The 21631-nt window shown below is 33.6% G+C and overlaps 1 protein-coding gene across 12 annotated transcripts in view; it reads left to right on the top strand.

The window, feature by feature from the left end:
• ATM (Serine/Threonine-kinase ATM-like protein) overlaps nucleotides 1-21631 on the top strand; it is a 124881-nt gene that overhangs the window by 51467 nt on the left and 51783 nt on the right. For all 12 annotated transcript variants that reach the window (XR_015816501.1, XR_015816502.1, XR_015816503.1 and 9 more), the window contains exons 30-41: nucleotides 2950-3069; nucleotides 3276-3461; nucleotides 4375-4496; nucleotides 4631-4700; nucleotides 4789-4916; nucleotides 16324-16465; nucleotides 16549-16689; nucleotides 16965-17063; nucleotides 17196-17242; nucleotides 18149-18341; nucleotides 18454-18675; nucleotides 19754-19825. Coding sequence is in view for 8 of the 12 variants with exons in the window: in XM_088211798.1 (XP_088067924.1) it covers nucleotides 2950-3069; nucleotides 3276-3461; nucleotides 4375-4496; nucleotides 4631-4700; nucleotides 4789-4916; nucleotides 16324-16465; nucleotides 16549-16689; nucleotides 16965-17063; nucleotides 17196-17242; nucleotides 18149-18341; nucleotides 18454-18675; nucleotides 19754-19825 (1542 nt within the window). In the remaining 4 variants the exon portion in view is untranslated. The remainder of the gene's footprint in view (nucleotides 1-2949; nucleotides 3070-3275; nucleotides 3462-4374; nucleotides 4497-4630; nucleotides 4701-4788; nucleotides 4917-16323; nucleotides 16466-16548; nucleotides 16690-16964; nucleotides 17064-17195; nucleotides 17243-18148; nucleotides 18342-18453; nucleotides 18676-19753; nucleotides 19826-21631) is intronic.

Here is a 21631-nt window from a genome sequence, read left to right as displayed (position 1 = left end):
TCATGTTTTTTATGTTACACTAAAAAGATTTGCTGTACAAACACCCTCCATTACATGACATTCAACAAACAATTAACCTAGTTCCTAGATCTCAATTGCCAAACATATTGGCCTCTTTGAACCATAATGAACATATGGAGCTTAAATGACAAGTTGATGGCTTGGTATAATTTTATATGAGAAAGTTTCGGTCCGTGGTTGTCACTGCCTTACTAGCATATGAGGAGATGGGACTTAGCAAATTTGTATTGATAGTTGTGCAATCAAGATCACTATCATCAACTATAGGTTGATCATCCCTTGTCTAATGATATATTAGGTCTTCTTTTTGATAAAAATGATATATTAGTTACTGCAAGTTCCATATACTTTTCTAAGATAGACTTAAAGAGCAGGTATCACCAAATCCATGCTAGCAGATGAGTGGAATATGACATTCAAAACAAACAAGGGTCTAAATTCGGACTCCCTAATGCCCTAAACACCTTTACACATTTCATGAATCAAGCGTTCTAAGCTTTTAATGGTCGATTTTTTTTCATGTACTTCGTTGATATCCTTATTGTTGGTAATTTAAGAAGGAACATGTCTTTCATTTACAATAGGTTATGGGAGTCTTTAGTCTGGAAAAAACTTAATATTAACGTGAAAATATGGGCATTCATGACAATCAATTTGCGTTTTTTTTAAGGATTTTATCATCCATTTAAAGGAAGTAGAAGTTGATCTAGGAAAAGTTAAAGCTCTCCGGGAACATTCTATGGAAGGTTTATCAAGGGTTTTAGCAATTGATGGCGCCTAGTACAAAGTGCATGAAGAATGACAACTTTACTGGACCTGAAGCAACATCTAAGCCTTCTGAAAATGTAAGAGAAAATTGACGGCAGGACGATACTAGCATGTACATGCCTCTTGCTGTTTCCCATGGAGCATGGAAAGATATAAGCATTTAATTCGTACTTGGCTTGCCAAGAACAACTAGAAGCCATGATTCAGTATTTCTAAGATGATGTACTTTGTACGTTATGCAAAATCCTTGGATGCTTCTGACCTGACCAAACTATTCTTTAGAAAAGTAGTTTGTTTACATGATTGTGCTCTTTGTTGTTTCATATCGCTATGTAAAATTCACAAACTACCTTTGTGATACCGTGTAGAGAATATTGAACACTTTGTACAGGTATTGTACACCATTTATTGTTGTGTTCAAGATCACATTAGAGTTTGTGACCTTGTTCTTTCCAGTGCTACATTCACTTATAATAATTCAATAAACTAAAATGTGGGTTGCAATAATTTTTGAATTCGTTATGGACATATAACTAGTAAAGCCTGTTGACTTGGTTCATTTACCTTTAGATGTTCGTTGTACACTGAAGCAAAAGCTTTTGCTAAAAAGTTCGTGACATATAAGCCAAGGGTTAGAAGACACATTGTTTTAAGCAATGAGGTCTTTTGCTGGCTTAAAAAGAAGGCTTGCTGATTTAGCGAATGAGATTTGGTAATAGTACGCATCCAAGCTGAAAGGTTTCTAAAGAATGTTCCAAGAAACTTTATTCGAAGAAGATCAGTCCTTACAACATCTTCAAGAAGATTAGCTCAAAGGCATTAGCTCTTGACTTGTCAGAAGATACATGTATAAGTAAGGTGATTCAGGACAAGTAGTGGGAAAACTAACTTGTTCAGGAGATAATTAAGAAATTTAGAAAATTAGGTGAGAAAAAAAAGGAGAGATGATACAAAAGAAATTGGGAATCAATAAAAGAAATATAGTGAGAAGTAGACTGAACAGAAAATGTTAGGCAAAATAACCAGAAGAACAAATACATAAAGAAATAATAGAGAAGAAAAACCTGACAGAAAATTTTAATTTATTATCATCTACCTTTTGTTATTAACTGATAGCCACTAACCTTTTTATTTGCGGTAGCTATGAATTATAAGTACAATGTTAGAAGAATAGAAGAGGTAAACTAAAATATGTCTAAATAGTTTAAGTTTCTAATAATTTAAAAAATACCTAAATAAGCTAAAGGAATTGGAGATATCAAATAATAATAATAAATAAGGCGATATTTCTAATGCTAAAACTATTCCAAATTAGGATTCTCTTTTATGCATAATAAGATCTTCGATGTTGAAGGATTTACTTCATATTGAAGATATGAGACTACTGTTTCTCATGATAAATTTCTCGCTTACAAGTGACTGCAAATCTTAGAGACTAGATAGACTGAGAAGTTTCTTATGATGATAGTTGTGAACACACTGCAGAACAAGAAATAGCTCATCCTGCACATTTCAACCGTGCTGGACTCCACAGCAATTGAAGAGCATAATGATGCGTGGTATTAATGTGCCTGTAACAGCTAGTATGTGATGTAGTTGGACCGCCGGAACAGATTTAGTGTGGGAATGCCGAAAAGTGACCCCTGCATATGACAATTCAATCTTTTCTCCTAGGTTTTTTGAACAAATTATTCTTAAAACTCGTTTTCAATTTTTTTTTTGGGAACAAACATAAAGGAAATGGGTCAAAAAAATTGTTATGGAAACTTCTCAAAGGAGGTGCAAAAGAAATGGAGAATAGGAGTAAAAGTGGAAGCAAGTTGCAACTGGTTTTTTAACAGAGGACTATTATATGTTTATGTATACAGATATATTAACCAAGAGATTTAGTTAGTTCTTTTCTAGCATGGATTTTGTTGGTTCAACTTCAATGCACCAGTCTTGATCAAATGAGAAGTTCTCTTGAATGAGAGGTTGAGAAGCTGTGAAATTTCTACAAATATTTTCTAGGGGAAAGTGACTTTAAAATGTAATCAACGATTTTTAGGTATATATTTGAGTGAGTTTTATGCTTTACCATGTTTGCTGCCTTTTACTTTTTATTAAGGATGTTGTATATGACAATATACCATCTAATCTTTTGGTAATTATTTTTTGTAGGCGCGCCAACTTTTTGTATCAGATGCTGAACCAAGTCATTTCATGCAATATTGTTGCCCGTGGCTTGTGCCAGCTTTACTACTGCATGAAGACGATGCAAACTTAGATTGGGTGGCAAAGGTAGGACTACTAATCTTCCTCATACAGGTAAATTAAATGATAAAGTTCTCTTTAAATGGTTTAAATCGATAAAAGGATGCTTGTTAAGAACTAAAGTCTTCTTTGGAAACAAACATAAACAGTTATGCAACTTGAAGGACTTGGTGGATGTTTGCTCTTTGTATATTTTTGCGTTTTCTTCATTACTGACATCTATATAATTGCAGTTATCTGGTCAACCTTTGACTGCTTTGGTAAAAGACCAGTTTGTACCAATCATTTCAGTGTGTATGGCTTTGCACTGTAGTAATCAGTCTGAATCAGAAAGGGGAGCAATGGTACTTCAGAAGAAAATACTGCGTTTTGCAGAGATTTCTGAGGATGAAAGAGATAAACTCATAAAGAAACATATGGTATGCATATCCTATGAATTTGAAGGCTCAAAATGCGAATATTATAAGAAAATGGGCTCATAATTCAAGTATTATGCGGGCTGAGCTATTTAGTTTGTTACCATTTAGCATATATTATAGGATGTAGCGTCTAAAAGGTCGTACCAACCATTTTGTGTGTAATTCTGTGTGCTGAACTTATTCTCTATATATTCTTCCTAGTCACTCTTTTTGTGCACAAACCATTTCGATCACAAAGTCCCAATCAATTTCCTAAGGATATGCGGTACATCCGGTGGACTGATTCTTTTATACAAGTTTGTAACATCTGCACATACCTACTCTGAAAATAAGTGATCATCCGAAACAAAGAAACCGGAATGGGCTCATAATTCAAGTATAATAAGAAATACACTGAGCTAAATAGTTTATCATTTTTAGCAGATATTACAGTGATATAACATCCGAAATGTCTTCCCAACCATTTTTCTTAACAGTTCTGTTTGTTGAACTTATACTCTACTTATGCTTCCTAGTCTCTCTTCTTGTGCACAAACCATTTTCAATCACAATCGCCCAACCATTTTCCTAGGGATATCAGGTATATCCAATGGACGGATTCTTCTATACAAATTTGTAACATATGCATAAAACTATTTTTAGAAAAAGTCGTCAGCCCAAGCAAAGAAATCATAGTCTTTTTAACAAATTTTATGAGGATTATTGCGATTGTTTTTTCTTTTTTATTTTATACTTCTAGAAATGGAAATATAGGTATTTTTCAACATTGTTTTGAGGGAAAATGGAGGTACTCGATGTGGCTTTAGATTGTAACTGCTACCATACATATGCATTTCGGACATTTCATTTTTCTTTTTTATCAGAACAAATGCACTGCTCTAATATGGTCTTCTGTTTGTGTTTGTATTTCTAGGTTTCTATTGTTAGCCACATTCTTTCTCTTGCTTCCTGCGAATCAGAGCCTGCCATTCCTTTCTTTTCTTTGGATACAATTGCTCGTGCAGTTCAAACAATTGTCGATGGATTTTTGGAAATGTGCATTACCTACACCTTATGTTTTGGTTCACTGTATTTATTTTTCAGCTTTTCATTCTACCATCGCAATTTTTAGCTGTATTTTATATGTATCTTTTCTGTCTTACAAAAATTTTGTTGTTTGGATCATGCAGGGATGACTGTCCTACAAGTATTGGTGTTGTGGACAAGCTTAATATTTTCCGTGCAGATAGAGTTTTTATGGTGCCTATCCAGCTTTATTTAGTAAATATAACATAGTTTCTACAATCTCAATTCTCTTGTTCAATTTTCATTTATTGTGGTCATGCAGTTCATAGTGGAAATGCATTATAAAATTTCAGCTGCAAATCATCACAGACATAAATGTCGTCATTTGGCTGCAATAGAGGTCCTTATAACTGTTCTTGGTCATAGAACTGCTGTTGTGAGCACTTCCAAGTAAGTAACCATCAAAGATATGATGATATTTGTGCTAGGAATTTATATGAAGTTTGGGTTGTTTGGGAACTGTTGTGGAGAGTTTAGAATTTAGAGAAACTGAATTTCTTGTGTATTGAGAAGGAGCATATATTTTAGTATATATGGTTACTACAAAAAGAAAATATAAAAAACTAACTACACCAAATAAAATCAAATTGAACCAGATGAAATCTCCAGATTGATGAAATTTCTTAACTGATATCCAATATTTTTAGGAAGATTTTTCTGATATTAAGACCGAAGATTGAGTCATTTTGTTAGCACATCTGGAAGTCGAGAATTAGTTGAGATATATTGACTACAACATGATCCTGTATCCAACTCTTCCTTATGAAATGTCTATCTACTTTTCACGTTCTTTATTCTGTCATTTTTGCACTATATTATGAGTAATATTAATGACAGACTTATTGCAAATAATTTTTGTAGTCCTTCCTACTTTATCTTTTTTCTTAAATAGAAAATATTATCGAATATTCAAGAGCATCAAGGGGATGCAAACCCGATAAAAATCTTCCTACTTGATGCTTAAATCATCTAAAATTATCTTGAACCGTAATAATACACACTTCATATGCCATCGCTTTGAACTCTGCCTCTGCACTTGATTTAACGACCACAATATGCTTTTTACTCCACCAGGTCACTAGATTACGTTCAAGGGAAGTAAAATACTCATAGTAGATTGTGAGTCAATTGATTAGCTTGCATGATCTGGACTTGTGTATGCCTCAAGGTCTAATCCAGTATTCTTTTTGAAAAGACTTATTTTGTTAGGATTAGCCTTGAAGTAATGTAGTATCTTATAGAGTGAATGAAGGTGAATATCTGCTTGGTGATGTATAAACTTGCGAATGACGCAAATGGAATTTGTAATGGGTGGCCTTGCATGAGCAAGTTATATAAGTGTTTCTTATGAATATTTGGTATGTCTCTTTGTCAAAATTTCGATCTTTATTTGTTTCCTCTAGTTCATAAGTTTGGTTAATTGGTGTGGAGATAGGTTTACATGCCAAATTTTCCATCTCCCTTTAGAGATTTTTTATAAGAAAAAATAGTATTATTCAAAATGAGAATGATCAATATTGGAGAATAAGATATCCTCCTTCAAGAGATTGTTCGGATACTTTTTGCTACGAAATAAAAATGTCTTCCCTTGAATATGCTATTTAATTCTTAGAAACTATTTCAATTTCTCAAGTATTTTTGTTGTGGCCGCACCCCTTCTTATAAGGCATATCAGAGCTTACATACACTTAACACTTAATTCATTAGTGAAATAACATAACTTTCATTAATACAAAAGCATAGAAGCATTACATTCCTTAGAATATGTACATTAGATGCATATAATACAGGACCCTAAATTTTTTCTTTCCTTACAATATAAACGTACAAAACATTAATATGAAATCTTAGAGCTTAACTTCAAACTTTCTCCCCATACCAGCAGTTACTCTGTAGCGGTCACTTCGGAATTATCACTTTAGAATCTGAAAGGTTATAGGAGGGGTGAGATACATAATCCCAACAAGTAGATATTATGATAACACATGTTGACTAATATATTTTATTATTTAATTAGTTATGTTAGTGTATTTAGAATTTTACTAAAATAATAATCTCATGTAATTAAAATTCTAGTAGAATAATAATTTTCTTATTAGTATGTTAAGAATTTTATAAATACGTGAAGCGTAACAATTTAAAAACTGATAAATAAAATTATTATTATTTTTTTCAAAAATTTATATGGTATCTGAGTCAAATAAATCTATTTTAAGATTTTAATTTCAAGATTTCTTTCAAATCTTAAAATAGTATAACAGACTGGGTTGGTGACTACTTATCCAAATCTACTATCATCACCACCCTAGAAAGTTAGATCTCAACGAGAGAGCAAGAACCAACTATGATCGCAATGGTGAGTGGTGGTTGACAGAAGCGACCGCTTATACGGCATGACACCAGATGGTGCGTTGCCGGCGAAGCGATCGTGAAGCGGCCCCGATTTGGATAGAACAGTCCATGCATCTCTGCATGAAGTGAAGTAGATCGCGGCAGAGGAAGTTATGCAAGGGAGGATCTCTCAGATTTGTGCTAGGCCGACCAGAGTGCGAGAAAATAGTAGCCGAAGGAGCATGACTCCACCTAGATCCTTGCGTGAAGGAAAACAAGCTGCTGCGGGAGAGAAGACCAGTTTTTCTTGGCTCTGCACGTGGCAGAAAATAACCAGATCTGTCCAGAGCCGAGCTGAGCCAAGTGAGTCGAGGGAGCCAATCTTGAGCCATTTTGAGTAGATCCCCAGCCGTTTTGAGATGGGCCTGAGCCGATTATGAGCTGAGTCTGAGCCGTTTTGAGCAGAGCTAGCCGTTTTGAGCCAAACCTGTGTCGTTTTGGGCTGATTTCAAACCATTTCGAGCCAAACCGAACCGAGCTGTTGCATGATAGATATTATTCCAGTTTGGTACTCTTTTGTCATCCTTTGGTATTGGTTGGAAGGTCTGTTCTTCTTTATTGGATATTGTTTTTCTCTGTTTCTAATATTTTAAAATGACAAGTGAAAAAATTAATGATTTTAAATTCAGATAACTCCTCATCACAAATCAATCCCGTAAATTTTGATTGAACTAATTATCTTGTTTTGTCAAATATCATATTTAGTGTTTGTCAAAGTTAGAGAATTGAAGGGGTACTTTACAGATGATATAAAAAAAACAGATGTTAGTTTGGAATATAATATATGAGACTTTGAAAGCTCCTTAGTAATATCTTGACTCATCAATTCTATGCAATTCTATTTTGCGTGAATATATTCCTTGCTTGATATTGCAGCAAAAATATAGAATGCAACATCTCTCACATACTCATAAGTAGGTAATGATACTCAAATTTATAATGTCTGAAATAAGGTTTATGGCACAAAATAAGAAAAAACGTCTATTTTTTAATATTTTTCTGAATTCAGTAGAATATTGCAAAAATTATATTATTATCATGATTTCTAGCCAGATTGCCTTGGAGATGCAGTCAAATTTCAGAAATTAATAGATAAAACATGAATTTATAATTTTTTGACTTCACCGAATATGATCAGATGCGGGTCCAGATGGTTGGTAATAATCTTCTTCCCTCATTACAACAAGTTTATTCTTATGTTCAAAAAGAATAAAGTATCAGAAATGTCATACTCCACATAGCCACTTGAGAAAGCTAGATTAGTTGCTTGGTCTAACCAGTTCAAAGATCTATAGAAGTGTGACTATCGTGGTAAACCAAAAAAGATTAAGGAAATTTCCTGGAAGTTGCATGGAAAACCAACTAGAAGTTGTGAGAGAAAGAAATGTGGACCTACGAGAACTCAAAAAAATTTGGTTGAGACAAATGAGATACTTGACACACCAATAGTTAGAACCTTTTCAACTAATACTTGACACACTAATAGTTGGAGTCTTTTCAACCGAAGAGATTTAAAGTTTGAAGCGTATTCTGTCTCAATTAAACATTCCTCAGATATAGGTGCATCAAATATGGTAAAATCAATATTTTCAAATAAGAAAGATGATTGGTACTGGTAAATTGCATGATGACTCTTCATAACTTTGTCTGCAAGTTAGACATATGTGATACCTTTGTACCAACTTGAAGGGAGAAAGTGTTGGCTAGAATATTTTATTATTTAATTATTTTATTATTTAATTAGTTTATTATTTACTAATTTGGTATTATGTAATTAGAATTTTATGAGAATAATTATCTTATATAATTAGAATTATAGTAGAATAAGAATTTTTTTATTAGTAGGTTAGTAATTTTATAAATACCCTAAATATAACAATTTAAAGAGTGAAAAATAAAATTATTATTTTTTCTCCAAAAATCAATAAGGTATCAGAATTTAATAAAATTATTTTATAGTTCTAATTTCAGGGTTTTTTTCAAACTTTAAAATAGCAGAGTATGTTGAGTTGATACTTTTTTATCCAGATATACTCTCATTACTGCCCAAAACGGATTTGAACTGGTTGATGTGTTCTGTGATGTTTATGGTAATTTTCAGCAGCAGTTCAGGAACCGGTAAAAAAGTGCAACCACACTCTAGAGGCGCGGGTAAAAAGTACAAACGTGCTCTGGAGGTGTCGGTAAAACAGTACAGTCACACATCTGCAAGTGCTGGTAAAAAGGAGTAGTCATATTCTTGAGGTGCCGGTAAAAAGGTGTAGCCACATCCGCAGGCAACGGTAAAAGGTGAAGCCCATATTGCAGTCGTCAGTAAAAAAGTGTAGCTGCTCATCTACAAACTTCGGTAAAAAGGTGCAGTCGTATATCCACAGTCGCCAGTAAAAAGTTGCGGTTGCACATCTGTAAGCGCTAGTAAAAAGTTACAGTTGCACTCTACACATGCCGATAAAAAAGGCTGCACTATTCCGTTTTTCTGCGCACGTTCAGAGATTTATTCAGAGAAGACGAGCCTGAGCTGAGCTATTACCTGAGCCAAGTGAGTCCGAGCCGTCTAAGCCGATTTCAAGTTGTTTTGAGCCAACCTCGAGCTGTTTTGAGTTGAGCCGCTATGTTAGACAGATCTGCTTCCTTTGCGCGTGAGTTGTTTTTACCAGCTTTTTCTGGTCATTTTCTTCGCTCCTTCACATGTGAGCCCTCTTGACCAGCCTTTTTTTTGGCTCTTTTGCGCGTGTCTGTCTCTAATTTCGCGATCCGGTGCAGATCCATTTCTTTTACGTGCGAGCCTTTCTGACCAATATTCTTTGCTTCTTTTTCAGCTCTTCCAAGCGCGTTCGCCTCGAGTTTGCAACTCAGTTTGGAAGTTGAGCATGTATGATATTCCTGCACTAACTTGGCCGGAGGGGGGGGGAGGTGTTGAATATGATATTTAATTAGTTTAATATTTAATTATTTGGTATTATTTAATTTAAATTTTATGAGAATAATTATCTCTTATTTTTAGAATTCTAATGAAATAAAAATTTTCTTATTAGTAGGTTGGTAATTTTATAAATACTCTAAGTATAACAATTTAAAAAGTGAGAAATAAAATTATTATTTATTTTTCAAAAATTAACAATTAGTTATGTTAATTTATTCAAAATTCTAGTAGAATAATAATTTCATGTAATTAGAATTCTAGTAGAGTTGTAATTTTCTAAAAATTACATAAATATAAGTGTAACAATTTAAAAAATGAAAAATAAAATTATTATTTTTTTTCCAAAAATCTACAACACAATATAGTACATGCAATATGTATAGGTTTCATACACAATAAATGCTTATAACTTATATATTTTCAAAAAATAGATATAAGAATCATAAAACGGATCCAAATTGCTTCATTGTACGATGAGCTACATTTCATTACTATTGTGGAGGGCTGATCACATCATCCTATTATATTCATGCATTGGTACACACTTATCACTTAATACATCCGAAACAAGAAAATGATGTGCATGGGTAAATTGAAACATTGATTCCCTTCGAAACACAGAAATGGTGGGGACACATTGAAGACTAGCATAATGTAGGTGCTTTCAGAATAACTTGCCTTGATAACGTGTGATGCACACATATCAAAATTCATTTTCGAAAACACATGGACCTAATAAACACTTAAATTAAAGTAGCACTTAAACAAAACACTGCCTAGCACTTACAAAAATACATATAAAACATGTTTAAAAATAGATAGGTCAATGAAACCATAACATTTATTTACCTCAGTTTCTAAACAAACCTTTCTTCGTTTATTATCAACTTAAGTATTGACTCGGACAGAGTCTCCCCTTATAAATTTTCTTAATTTTGCTGTTCACTTAGGTGGAGTTCCCCTTATAATTTCTTCAATTTTTTCTTTTTCCTTGTGCAGAGTTTCTTTTATATGTTTTCCATTTCCTATTGAAGGTTTGACACAGTCTCACCTCAGAATTATCATTATTTTTGAACTCAAAAATGTCTTCATTATATGGGGAATTCATGCATGAGGAAAGAAACTCAAAATGCCATACCTTGTGAAACACATTAACTCAATTTCGACAGAGTTTCAGCTTAGTTCTTGACATTTTTCTCTTGGAATTCCGGTAGACTCTTGGGATGATTTTGCTCACTTCCTAGACTAAAAAATTAATCATAACACTGCTGTAAAAATCATCCCAAAATTTGAACTAAAATCGAATTAAAAAACTGAAGGAACTCTTATCTAGCTTCCTCGGATGTGGCCTTATTCTTGGTTGTGACTTGCTTCTTCTTTTCTTCCTTTTTCCTCTTGCTCTTTTTTCCTTCTTCTTCCTTCTTCCTTTGCTTCACAATTTCAAAGAGTTTTCCCACAATTTATTCACAAAACTCTCACATTCGTCACTAATCACACACTTTTCTCTTCCCTCACCCTTTCAAGTTCTCTTCTTTGTCTTCTCTCTTTCTTTCTTCTCCTCACAGGTTGGGATGCTTTCTGCCCTTCCCTCATCCTCTTATGTGTTGGGGAAGGAAGCCAAGATGAGTTGGCAAGAGATGGGATGCATGGCAAGCCGAAAATTTGACTTAAATCACCATGCCGCCACCTCATGCTTTTCTTTCCACCTCTTCCTCTTATCACGCCACCTCATGCTTGTTTCTAGTTTTTTCTTCCATGTCCTCTGGCTTCGCTGCTTGCTCTAGCTTTTAGCTGTTTACCAATCAAATTTGAGCTCAATTGGAGTCCATTAGGCTCACCTTAGGCCCACAGAAGCCCAAAGTGTTCAAAATCGCATGCTTTAGCCAGTTCTTCTCTTCAAGCCGTCATTTCACACTCAATTAAGAGTTCTCGGTCAATTCTTGATTCACATGTTTTTCATGTTTTCAGCTGCTAATCAATCAAATCTAGGCTCAATTGGAACCAATTAGACCTATCTAAGGCCCACTCAAATTGTACATGGATGGTACCACCTTGGTGCCTACTAATATACTTTTAACACTTTTTTTTTGAAAAAATCTTAAGACTCGCTTAAAGTCCAGATACTCGAAACTACAAGTAATCGTAAGTGTATGCCACTCTCTCTCGATTTTCCTTTGTTTTCTCACAAATTTTCTTCTTCGCTTAAAGTCCATGTGTTAGCTTGCTGTCCGTCAAATTTGGGTTTCAAATTCCATATATTTTTATACTGGGTAGGGTTTTCATCATATTATGTTGTTTTAGAGTTTCTTGGGGGAAAACTTCTTTGAACTTCATTTCTCTCCCATTTTTCTTGCTCTAAAATTTTTCTCCGTTTACAACTTTCTTTTTCTGAAAATTTCAGTTTCAAATTCTTTTGATTTTGCATTCAGAAAGCATCTTAATCACAAAAGATGATTTTCCCCCATTATGTGGGAATTAGGGTTTTCATAGTTAACCTAACTTTCCATTTCTCTTCCGAATTTTACTTCTAACATTTTTCTCATGTTCTCGGGATGTTTTTCAACTTCTAAAGATATTGTTTCAGTCTCGAGAGACATTCCTTGGCAGAGAAAACTTGGTATGCTTTTTGAGGAAAAACTCTTACTTTAAAGCATTCTTTTTGACCTAATTCTCCAATTTTTCTTCTGTTTGTTATTACACTAAGTTCTTATCATTACTGCTTAATTTAACCATACCAAAGGCGAGAAATTGGTTCGGAAAAAATCCGGACTACTACAACTTTTATCTTAATTTGCTCGACTAAATATTGAGTTCTTTCTCATCGTTTCTTAATATAATTATGTTATCAATATATACTAATAGAGTCGTGAGTCCCTTCGAATCATAGTGCTTTATAAAGAGTAAATGATCTCCTTGACTCTATTTATATTCGGTGGCGAGCAATATTTTGGCAAATCTCTCAAATCAAGCCCTTTGGGATGGCTTTATCTCATATAGTGCTTTCTTCAATTTGTACATTATAGTGCCTTAATTTATCTTTGAAGCTCGGAAGGATACAATGTTTCTCTCTTTTTTTAAATTGACACGAACATCGACTTGCATCCTTCAAACTTCTTTCTAGGTAGTAGGTCAACAATTTATATTAAGTTCTTTTCTAGAGTTTGCATCTCTTATCTTATAACATTGTTCAACTTCTCATCAGATAAAGTATTAGGAATTTATATGGTGTTTAGGCTAACTAGAAAGGTTTTTTGTGAAGGTGAGAGTTTTTCAAATGACACAAAGTTGGCCAATGGATAAGATTGCCTTGGAGATATGATACAGTGAAGTAGGAATTTTTCTTATCAAAAGTGACATTGATACAGAAGAAGAATTTATTTGTTGGTAGATGGTAACACTTTTACACCTTTTGAGCTGGTATATGACTAATGAATGTACAATTAATAGCTCTTGGATCTAACTTCTCTGGCCATAGACATTGACGAAGCCAATGCATTCAAAGACTATCTGGATGAGATTATTTGCTAGTTCTATATCGGATGAGATAGAGAATGTGTCTCCATTGTTGTTCTAAACCCCATAATGTGTGGAGGTTGGCAGTTGATTATGTAAGCCACTGTAAGAATAGTTTCTTTTCAATAAACTTCAAGAACATCTCGTGAAAATTTAAGTCTTGGATTGTGTTTAGTAGATGATCATTGTTTCTCTTTGCTATTTCATTTTGCTGTGGAGAATTTAGTCATGAGAATTCATGGAGAAGTCATTCTTTTCGAAAAATTAGAGGAAGTGCATCTAGCCCCTGAAATAATTTTGGAACTGCAGAGGTCTCCAGATATTGATATTGATAGAGTGCAATGGGACTGAGCTTCTGTGATTAGTGATTTGAAATCATCTATGTTTTGTAAATTCATACATATCACAGTGAAAGTAGTCTCATTAGAGATTGTACTTGTTCTGCAACCAGAATTTGGATCCTGACTTAATGAAATTGAGCATTGAGACTTTGGAAAATACCATAAACTTGATTTATTTCTACAAAATTCTTCAAATTTTAAGTCTCCTATATACACTCAGTTTCATGCATCCATAATGGTCAAGTTCTTGTTAATGAAACTGTCCTAAAATAGATTTTTTTATGTTTAAAAAGTATTAGTAAGGTGAAAAAAATTACAAGTTCAAAGATTAAAACATCCTCTTGAAGTATAACCAAAAACAGCTGAAAAGACAGCTGAAAAGCTTTTAACCAAACACAGAACAAGTGTATCAGCAACTCTGGTAGGGGTTCATAAATTATAGCCCTGTAGTTTGTATGTAATACAGGAGCCTGATATAAGAAAATCATGGGCCTCGGTATAGAGGGAAGCCAAAAAGGTCATTCACTCCCACATATCTAAAATTGGCAAAAATGATCCTCAAAGATTCTTTCACTTCCTCTCTATCTAAATTGTTCCTGAACTTGCAAGGAGAGCCTTTGCCAAAGAGGTTTTTGCTGGCTTCCTCACTCCAATCCGCTGAATCTTTGAGTTGAAAGCACTGTGCACAGGGTGGAGTGGTCTAAGTCAGTCAACTCATTGCAAAGGTGTTGTCCACAAACTCCATGCAGTATAACATTGTTAAAGAGGCTTTCTAATGGAGTTGCGTGTTAAACGACAATTTTACTGTCTTGTTTCATCATACTAGTTTAGAGTTTAATCTTGTAGATTTGTGCTATATCACGAGCCTCTAAGTACATCTGTCAAACAACATCCAAAATCTCTTTAGCCATAGATAAACACATGTAAGGGTCATTGATCTCAAGATCAATTGAATTCCATAACTATGACATGATCATTCATCCAATGTATTAAGTTTTAGATTTTCTTCTTTCATCTCGTCATGCAAGATGATTGAGTTTTCCTTTCCTCTTTAAATATATACAAATAAATTGGAACCACTTATGATAATTCTTCACCTTAGTTTATATGTTGTTCAAAAATTTCGAAGCTCTCCTACTTGTAAAATGATGAGGATTATCTTGGTCTGACCAACAATGTTGAAAGACAACTTCATCTTTTTCAATTTGGATATATTTTTTCTCTACAATGGTGTGTCAAGTTTCTTTTTGCAAGCATTAGGTAACAAAGAGGGTCTACTAAGGATCTTTGCTTATGGAGGCTGTGGATAGAGAATTCAAGTTCAGTGAGGAAGTAACAATGAAGGCTGGCACCAGTTATGTGATGATGGGGGCCACGAAGAAAAAGTCTAGGAGAGCAGAGGAGATAATAGGGGCCAGCATTGGTGTTATGTACAAGCAAAGAGTGCAAATGTCCACTAGAATGGATGTTAGAGCAACTTTAGGGAGATGAGGCTGTGAAATTTGGTGGTTTCTTTTATTAATAAAATAGCAGAGCATAGACAGCAATGAAGGTTGAGAGAAATTAAAAAAAGGCCAACGGCTGAGACACCATGTTAATGGGTATATTAAGAAGAAACGTATTAATGTGTATATATAACTTTTACAATTTGAAAAGATAGGAAGCTAATTAAAGTAAATCGTATTGAATCGAATTTCTTTCCTAATATTAAGATGGATGATTGAGGGATATTTTAACCAATATTTTGTATCTTTTGAAAGATTAATTTCCATTATTAAGACAGAAGATTGTGGAATTTTCACAATATTAAGATATTATAACTTTACTATGTATTAAAAAGAGAAATGTAATTACAGGCATCCCTATGTGAAGAAGAGGAAACTATGAATAAGAAAATTAAACTTGTAAAAAAGTACATTGTGAAGTACCTATTTTAGAAGTAACTATTTTTTAGAAGTACATTATCATTGTAACTTTGAGGTCCTTCCTTGCTACGCAACCCCTCAAAGAAGTCTTCCAAGGTTGAAGGAATTACCCATTTTTTTCCAAGATAGGAAAAGACCGAGACCATAAGCTCCAGCCTGTTTGACAATGTAAGAACAAATGGCTGTTTGTCTCTGAATTCTAGTGACATATTACATAAATACGAGGAAAGAGTTTGATTTGAACTTCTAACCTTTGAGGAAACCTAACTCATCCATCCAGGAGTTCTCTGAAACTACAGCTTAGTCATTGTATTTTTACCGGAAATATTAACAAAAGATTTGCAAGTCATAAGGTTTAAAGAAGGTTAATAGGTCTAGTCACAAGATAAAATTCTACCAAGATGGTGAGTTAGAAGGTTAATCAAAGGTCTTTCTATCTTAATGATTGTGAAAAAAGTGACAGTTCCAAGAAAATTAAGAATCTTTCTACATTTTAGAGAAAGATGTAGGACTATAATAACATAAAGATAATAAGATATGGGAGCTGGTTCTCTATTTTTAGTCAATCATTTGTTTAGTTATTCAAAGAACCTACTTTGAGCCAGGTTGCATAGCGAGTGCATTCTTTGTTTGTATTCATCTCATATGATTGTGATTCTGCACTTTCTCATTTGGTTGATAAATGTTTCTTTGAGTTGCTGCAGTTATCTTTTCAATTTGATTGGGCAATTTGTTGGTTCTCGTCGTTTACGAGAACAATGTTGTCGTATAATTTCCACATTGCTGAAAACTTTGCAAAGCAATTCATCGAAAGAAGTTATCACTGTGCTAGGTGAACAGTTGCAGGTATTTTACCATAGCTTTGAAGCATTAGTAATAGTGACCTTTGACTTTAGTTCTTAATGCTTTTGTTGTCCGTTGGCTCATAGTTTTTGGTATCAAAGTTGGTGGCATGTTGCATTCCTCCTGAAGCTAATTGGGAAACTTCAGGCTCTGGATCCTCTCAAGTTTTATCATTGCTCCAACAGCTGACTCTGGGTTCTGATCCATCTCTTTATGATTACGTCAGAGTATGTTCCATCAACTTGGTGTACAATAAAAAAGTATTTAGCATAACTGGATGTTTGAAATTGAATTTAGGGTTTATAGCATTTCTAAGTGTCTGTGCAAATCTGACTTTGTTGATAATGTGAATACTTAATGAGTTAGATATGTGTTATATGAGTTTATTTTATTCTTTGTAATACCTTTAAGGCCTAGGGAATTGAATTCTATTTATTTCGATAAATAAAAAAAATCTTATTCGGTTCTTCCTTTTTAGTTATATCTATTTTCTCTTTTGCAGGAACTAGAACCGTTTCCTGAAATAGGTGTTTTTGATAGAATTCGTAATTTCCATCATGAACTATGCAGAGCATACTCTCCAAGAGACCACCTATTGAAGGTAGACTGAATTCAATTTTAAGTTGTGTACTTTCATTTTTAGGATAATTTCAATTTTGTTTAAATTTTAATTTTTTCCTGAGAATGTTAGTTAATTTTTGAAAATTTTCCTCTTTTCTCCTTATCTTTTCAGTTTGTGAAGAGATCTTGCTACCTTCCACCAAGACTATTTCTATGGAGGTGCTGTCGCTTTCTGAATTCTATGAGCTTATTGTTTGTAAAACTTTGAAAACATTGTACAATATACAATTCATAAGCTTGTTTTAGAACTAGTAGAATCTGTCACATATCAGAGCAATGCCCAAAAGTGTTGATCCATAAGTCTCAAACATAGTTGCCAAATTTAGTCTGCATTGCTTTTTAATAAACCTAGTCACACACCCTAAGTTGCTTATAAATGAACCTAGTACTCAGGATCATTGGGGCTCCTTATGAAAAAGAACTGGAGATTTCAGGAGATGTGATCATCATAATGAATGAAAGAGAAACAATAATCAAATTATGTTCACTTGCAATTGGGCAACAAATGTCAACGAGTTAGCATCGAGGATGGGGTTCACCATTCTGTCAAGTATCAATCACCATTTGATGCCACCTGCTGCATGTCAATGTGGACTGTTATCTAATAAACGTTGCTTGCTGTTCTAGAATTCCATGCTATACTAAAAACTCATATGAAACGACAACATACTCCTTATAAACCTTACTGCTATAAATAAGAGGAAAATTATTTCAGGACAATGGATCAGGACATAAATTCATTTCCCTTCCCTCCTTTCTTTTCCTCTTTGCTTTATAAGTTAGATATCTTCTCTTAAATGAGAAGGTCAAGAGAAGAAAATGATGATGGTAACTTATAGTTGCACCCTAAAATCAGTTTCTAGTTTTTATAGTTGTCAATATGTTGAACAAGGAAACAAAGGTATTCATTGTATGCAGCAAGCCCACATACCATGAGATATTGGTACTACAAAATATATTGAGTTACCAAATCAAATCCGCCCTCTGCCCCCCTTTAATTAATTTGTTTATGAGATATGAAAATGAAATAGTTACTAGCTGTTATGACTTGAAATATCCCTGTAGCCTCCAAGCGCTGCACAAGAAGTTGCTCACAGAAAAAACTTTCCAGAGGGAAAATAGCATAGAAGATGTTCAAGGAGATGCAAATTGGCATTCTGACAATGAAATTGTAAACGCAGTTTGGACCCTTGTCTGCATGTGTGCGTCAAATGATGCAAAAAGTGTTAGAGCGTTGGTGTCCGATTTCATATCTAGGGTATTGTTCTCCGTCTTTTAGCCTATTGTTGTCTAAGGTTATGCATATATATATATATATATATACACACATAAAGTCTACAACCATTTTCTACGATTGGTCTCAATTACAGGTTGGCATTGGTGATCCACACAGTGTAGTGTTCCATCTTTCTGGAGAGGCCGGTCACATCTATGTCTGTCGATCCATTAATTGCAGCATCGGTGCTGAAATGAAAGTTTCTATGAATACTAGCATAGCTGATGAACTTTTGACTGCTCTTTTGAAACTTTTGAAGAAATATCTTATGGATGACTCTGTTAAAGTAATTGATGTAACATCGCAAACACTTCGAGTGAGTCCATATTTGATTCTTTGACTTTTCCTTTAGGTGATGTTTAAGAACCTTGATTCTTATCAATCTGCATATAAAGTAGACTCAGTTTACTACTGCTTACTGGAATTTATCTGTTTACGAATCATTATATGTGTTTTTCATGTTATGTCATAAGGTCCCAAACATATATGATGATAGATTTGAAAGGGAGATGTGTGATTCAATCTTGTTGCTGACTAACATTTGAATGCTTGAAATTAAGATATGCGCTCAAAGCATGAACTCAAACATCCCATTTGGTTAATTACTCGTTCTCTTCCTAACTTATTAACAGTTCTAATTTCATATTAGCCTTCATATACATAACTATAACTTGTTTTTATTTTTTGTTTTACACCCATCATAAGGAATTGGGTAAGGAAGTAACTCAGAAGACAAAAAATCATGGCCGCAGGCTAGCATAAAGTTATACCAAAGAATTAATTAGGAATTAAGTAGAAAAGGAACCAAACAGGCTATAACAGTGCCATGGATTTTTTTCTTATGAAAAAGAAATCCTTCTAAGCCATCCAAAAGGAGGAAAGAAAGGAAAACAGCATAAAAACAAAAGCAACAGCACTCAATCCCTTCGCAAATTAAATATTCTAAATAGCTCGAGCCTTTGCTCACAACCGAGCAAACAGAACCAATATATCCCATATGAAAAATGGGGCAAAATAACACTCCTTAAAAACTCTAGCATTGAGCTTCAACTGCAGCACCATAAACTAGCAAAAGAATCTTCCAGAGCAGCTTAGCTTTTTTTTTTTCAATTCCCTTGAGTGGCATAGAGAGGAAAAAAATTTGGGGGAAGAGGGGAATACAGATTATCCTAATAGAATGAAAACGCTGGACCGAGGTCTTAAAACAACCTAACAAGATGGAAGAAGAAAGGTTGAGGAAATATTTGTGGAAAATTAATCATTCCCTGCTTGAGACTTGCGTATCTTGTTCTGGTCTACTTTCTATGTAATTCTAGTTCTGGATTATGTTTTTGTTATGTTTAAGCTTTTTTCTGGCAAAAGAATAATCTTCTTCCTCCTCTTCTCTTATTTAGGGGATCCTTTCAACTGAAAGGGGTCAAAGAGCTTTATCTTCATTTGATTCATATGAGAGGTCTCTTATTGAGGTAAGGATTGCACTCTCCACTAATCAATCAGGATAAAGAAGTTGTGATTGCATTGAATTATTTATGAGAAATATGCAATTTCTTATGTTAATGTCGTAATAATTCATTAAGTTGGAAATATCAAAGATTATGGACTGAAATCCAAAGGATTAAAAGTATGTTGGTTGCTTGAATGTTTATACTAATGTGCAGATAACAGGTGCCTCATTCAAGACCCCTATGCGTCTAATTAGTTTCCGGTTGTCTTCTCAAGTAACGCATACATTTATATGGTATCATGATCTAGATCGAGGGGTACTTATAAGACTGTAGATTGTAGAAAGTTTTTTTCCGCTATGTAATTGTTATTACACACCAATTGTTTGCAGAGTTGCTCTTTTTTCGGTTAAACTTTTAAACAGACCTTGTTATGTAGTGTTACGGGTATGTATAGCATTTAAAACCTACCATGTCTTTGAAGCATACGTGTTGAAAAGTCACTAAATCAAATAGAAAGGAGTTTCTGTCCCATCAAAAACCCTTTTGGTGCTCTTTTCCAATTTTTCCGGTGAACTGAAGGGGTAATAACTGCTTTGGCCTTCTTTCTTCCCTTAGAAAGCCTGAAAATGCTCATTTTCTACCCCCTTTCAGTTCAGAATGATTATTTTGACTTTCGGTGTTGATAGTTGTCGAAATTATTATTGTCTTTTTAACTCTAAAAGAAAATACGGATAGGTATTTATAGGTTAAGAAAAAATAAATATGAATATGACAATTAACCATATAAGAGGGACCTATTGATGCAAGACAACTAGTGATTGAGCTGACTTGTGCTTTAGATGTTTAGGAATAGAGAAAATTTAAATGAGAAATAAAATAGTAAAGATAGATTAGATAAATTTAGAGAGCAAGGTGAAAAATATAGGAAAAAGTGATTGAATGAGAGTGCTCAAATAGAACAATGATTAAAAATATGAATGCAGACAGAGGTAACATGGAATAAAATCTTAAGGAAGAAGTCTTAATTCGTCATAATCTATTTAAATTTGTTAGTAGTTATTAGTTTTTATAAATGCATTAATTACAACTAATAAGAAAAACAGGAAGCCCTTTAGATTCTAACGTCTTCAATTTTAAAATTTATGTAAAAGAAAACTTAAGTATTATAATGCCTGAATAAACTAAATAACTCAGAAATGTAAAAAAATATTATATAAAAAATATTCCTGGTGGGAAATTTGTTTAAATTAAAATTTTATTATGAATTATTCTACTCCATCTGGCGAAATTTTCACTTCAAGTTTTTAGTTGCAGACTATCAATGTAAGAAATACTTGAACATACTCTTCAAATTTTTAAAGATCTTAGACTTTTAATATTCTAGGTAGAAAAATTGAAAGTTAATTAAAATTCTACATCTACTAGGGTCATAAACGCAAATGAGGTAAATGAAATCGTCCAACAAAATTTGTTTACTACTATTATCATGGACTTAGGTCAGTTTAGTAGTAGCATGGGGTAGAACAAGATTGTTGAAAGCATGATTTGCTCTATGTATGATTAGAATGAATACAAACCACTTCAACTTGAGCAAATATTTCTTGTGCTTCAACTTGAAAATTTTTGGAGAAAAAATATTAATTTCATTTTCTAATAATTTTTGTGTTGTTACAACTGACATATATATATAAAATTCTTATATACAGATAAAAAAATTAACATTACAGTAGGAATTTTAGTTGGTTCTAATTAATTACATAATTATGGAAAATATTACGAGAGCAGTAGAATATTATAATTCACTCCCCTTCAAGTTGGTACAATGAT

This window comes from Carica papaya, chromosome 9 (genome assembly GCF_054855325.1).
Source record: "Carica papaya isolate Zhongbai chromosome 9, ASM5485532v1, whole genome shotgun sequence".
Taxonomy (NCBI): Eukaryota; Viridiplantae; Streptophyta; class Magnoliopsida; order Brassicales; family Caricaceae; genus Carica; species Carica papaya.
The sequence above is the reverse complement of the archived record's forward strand: the minus strand, read 5'-3'. Positions and strand labels throughout refer to the sequence as shown.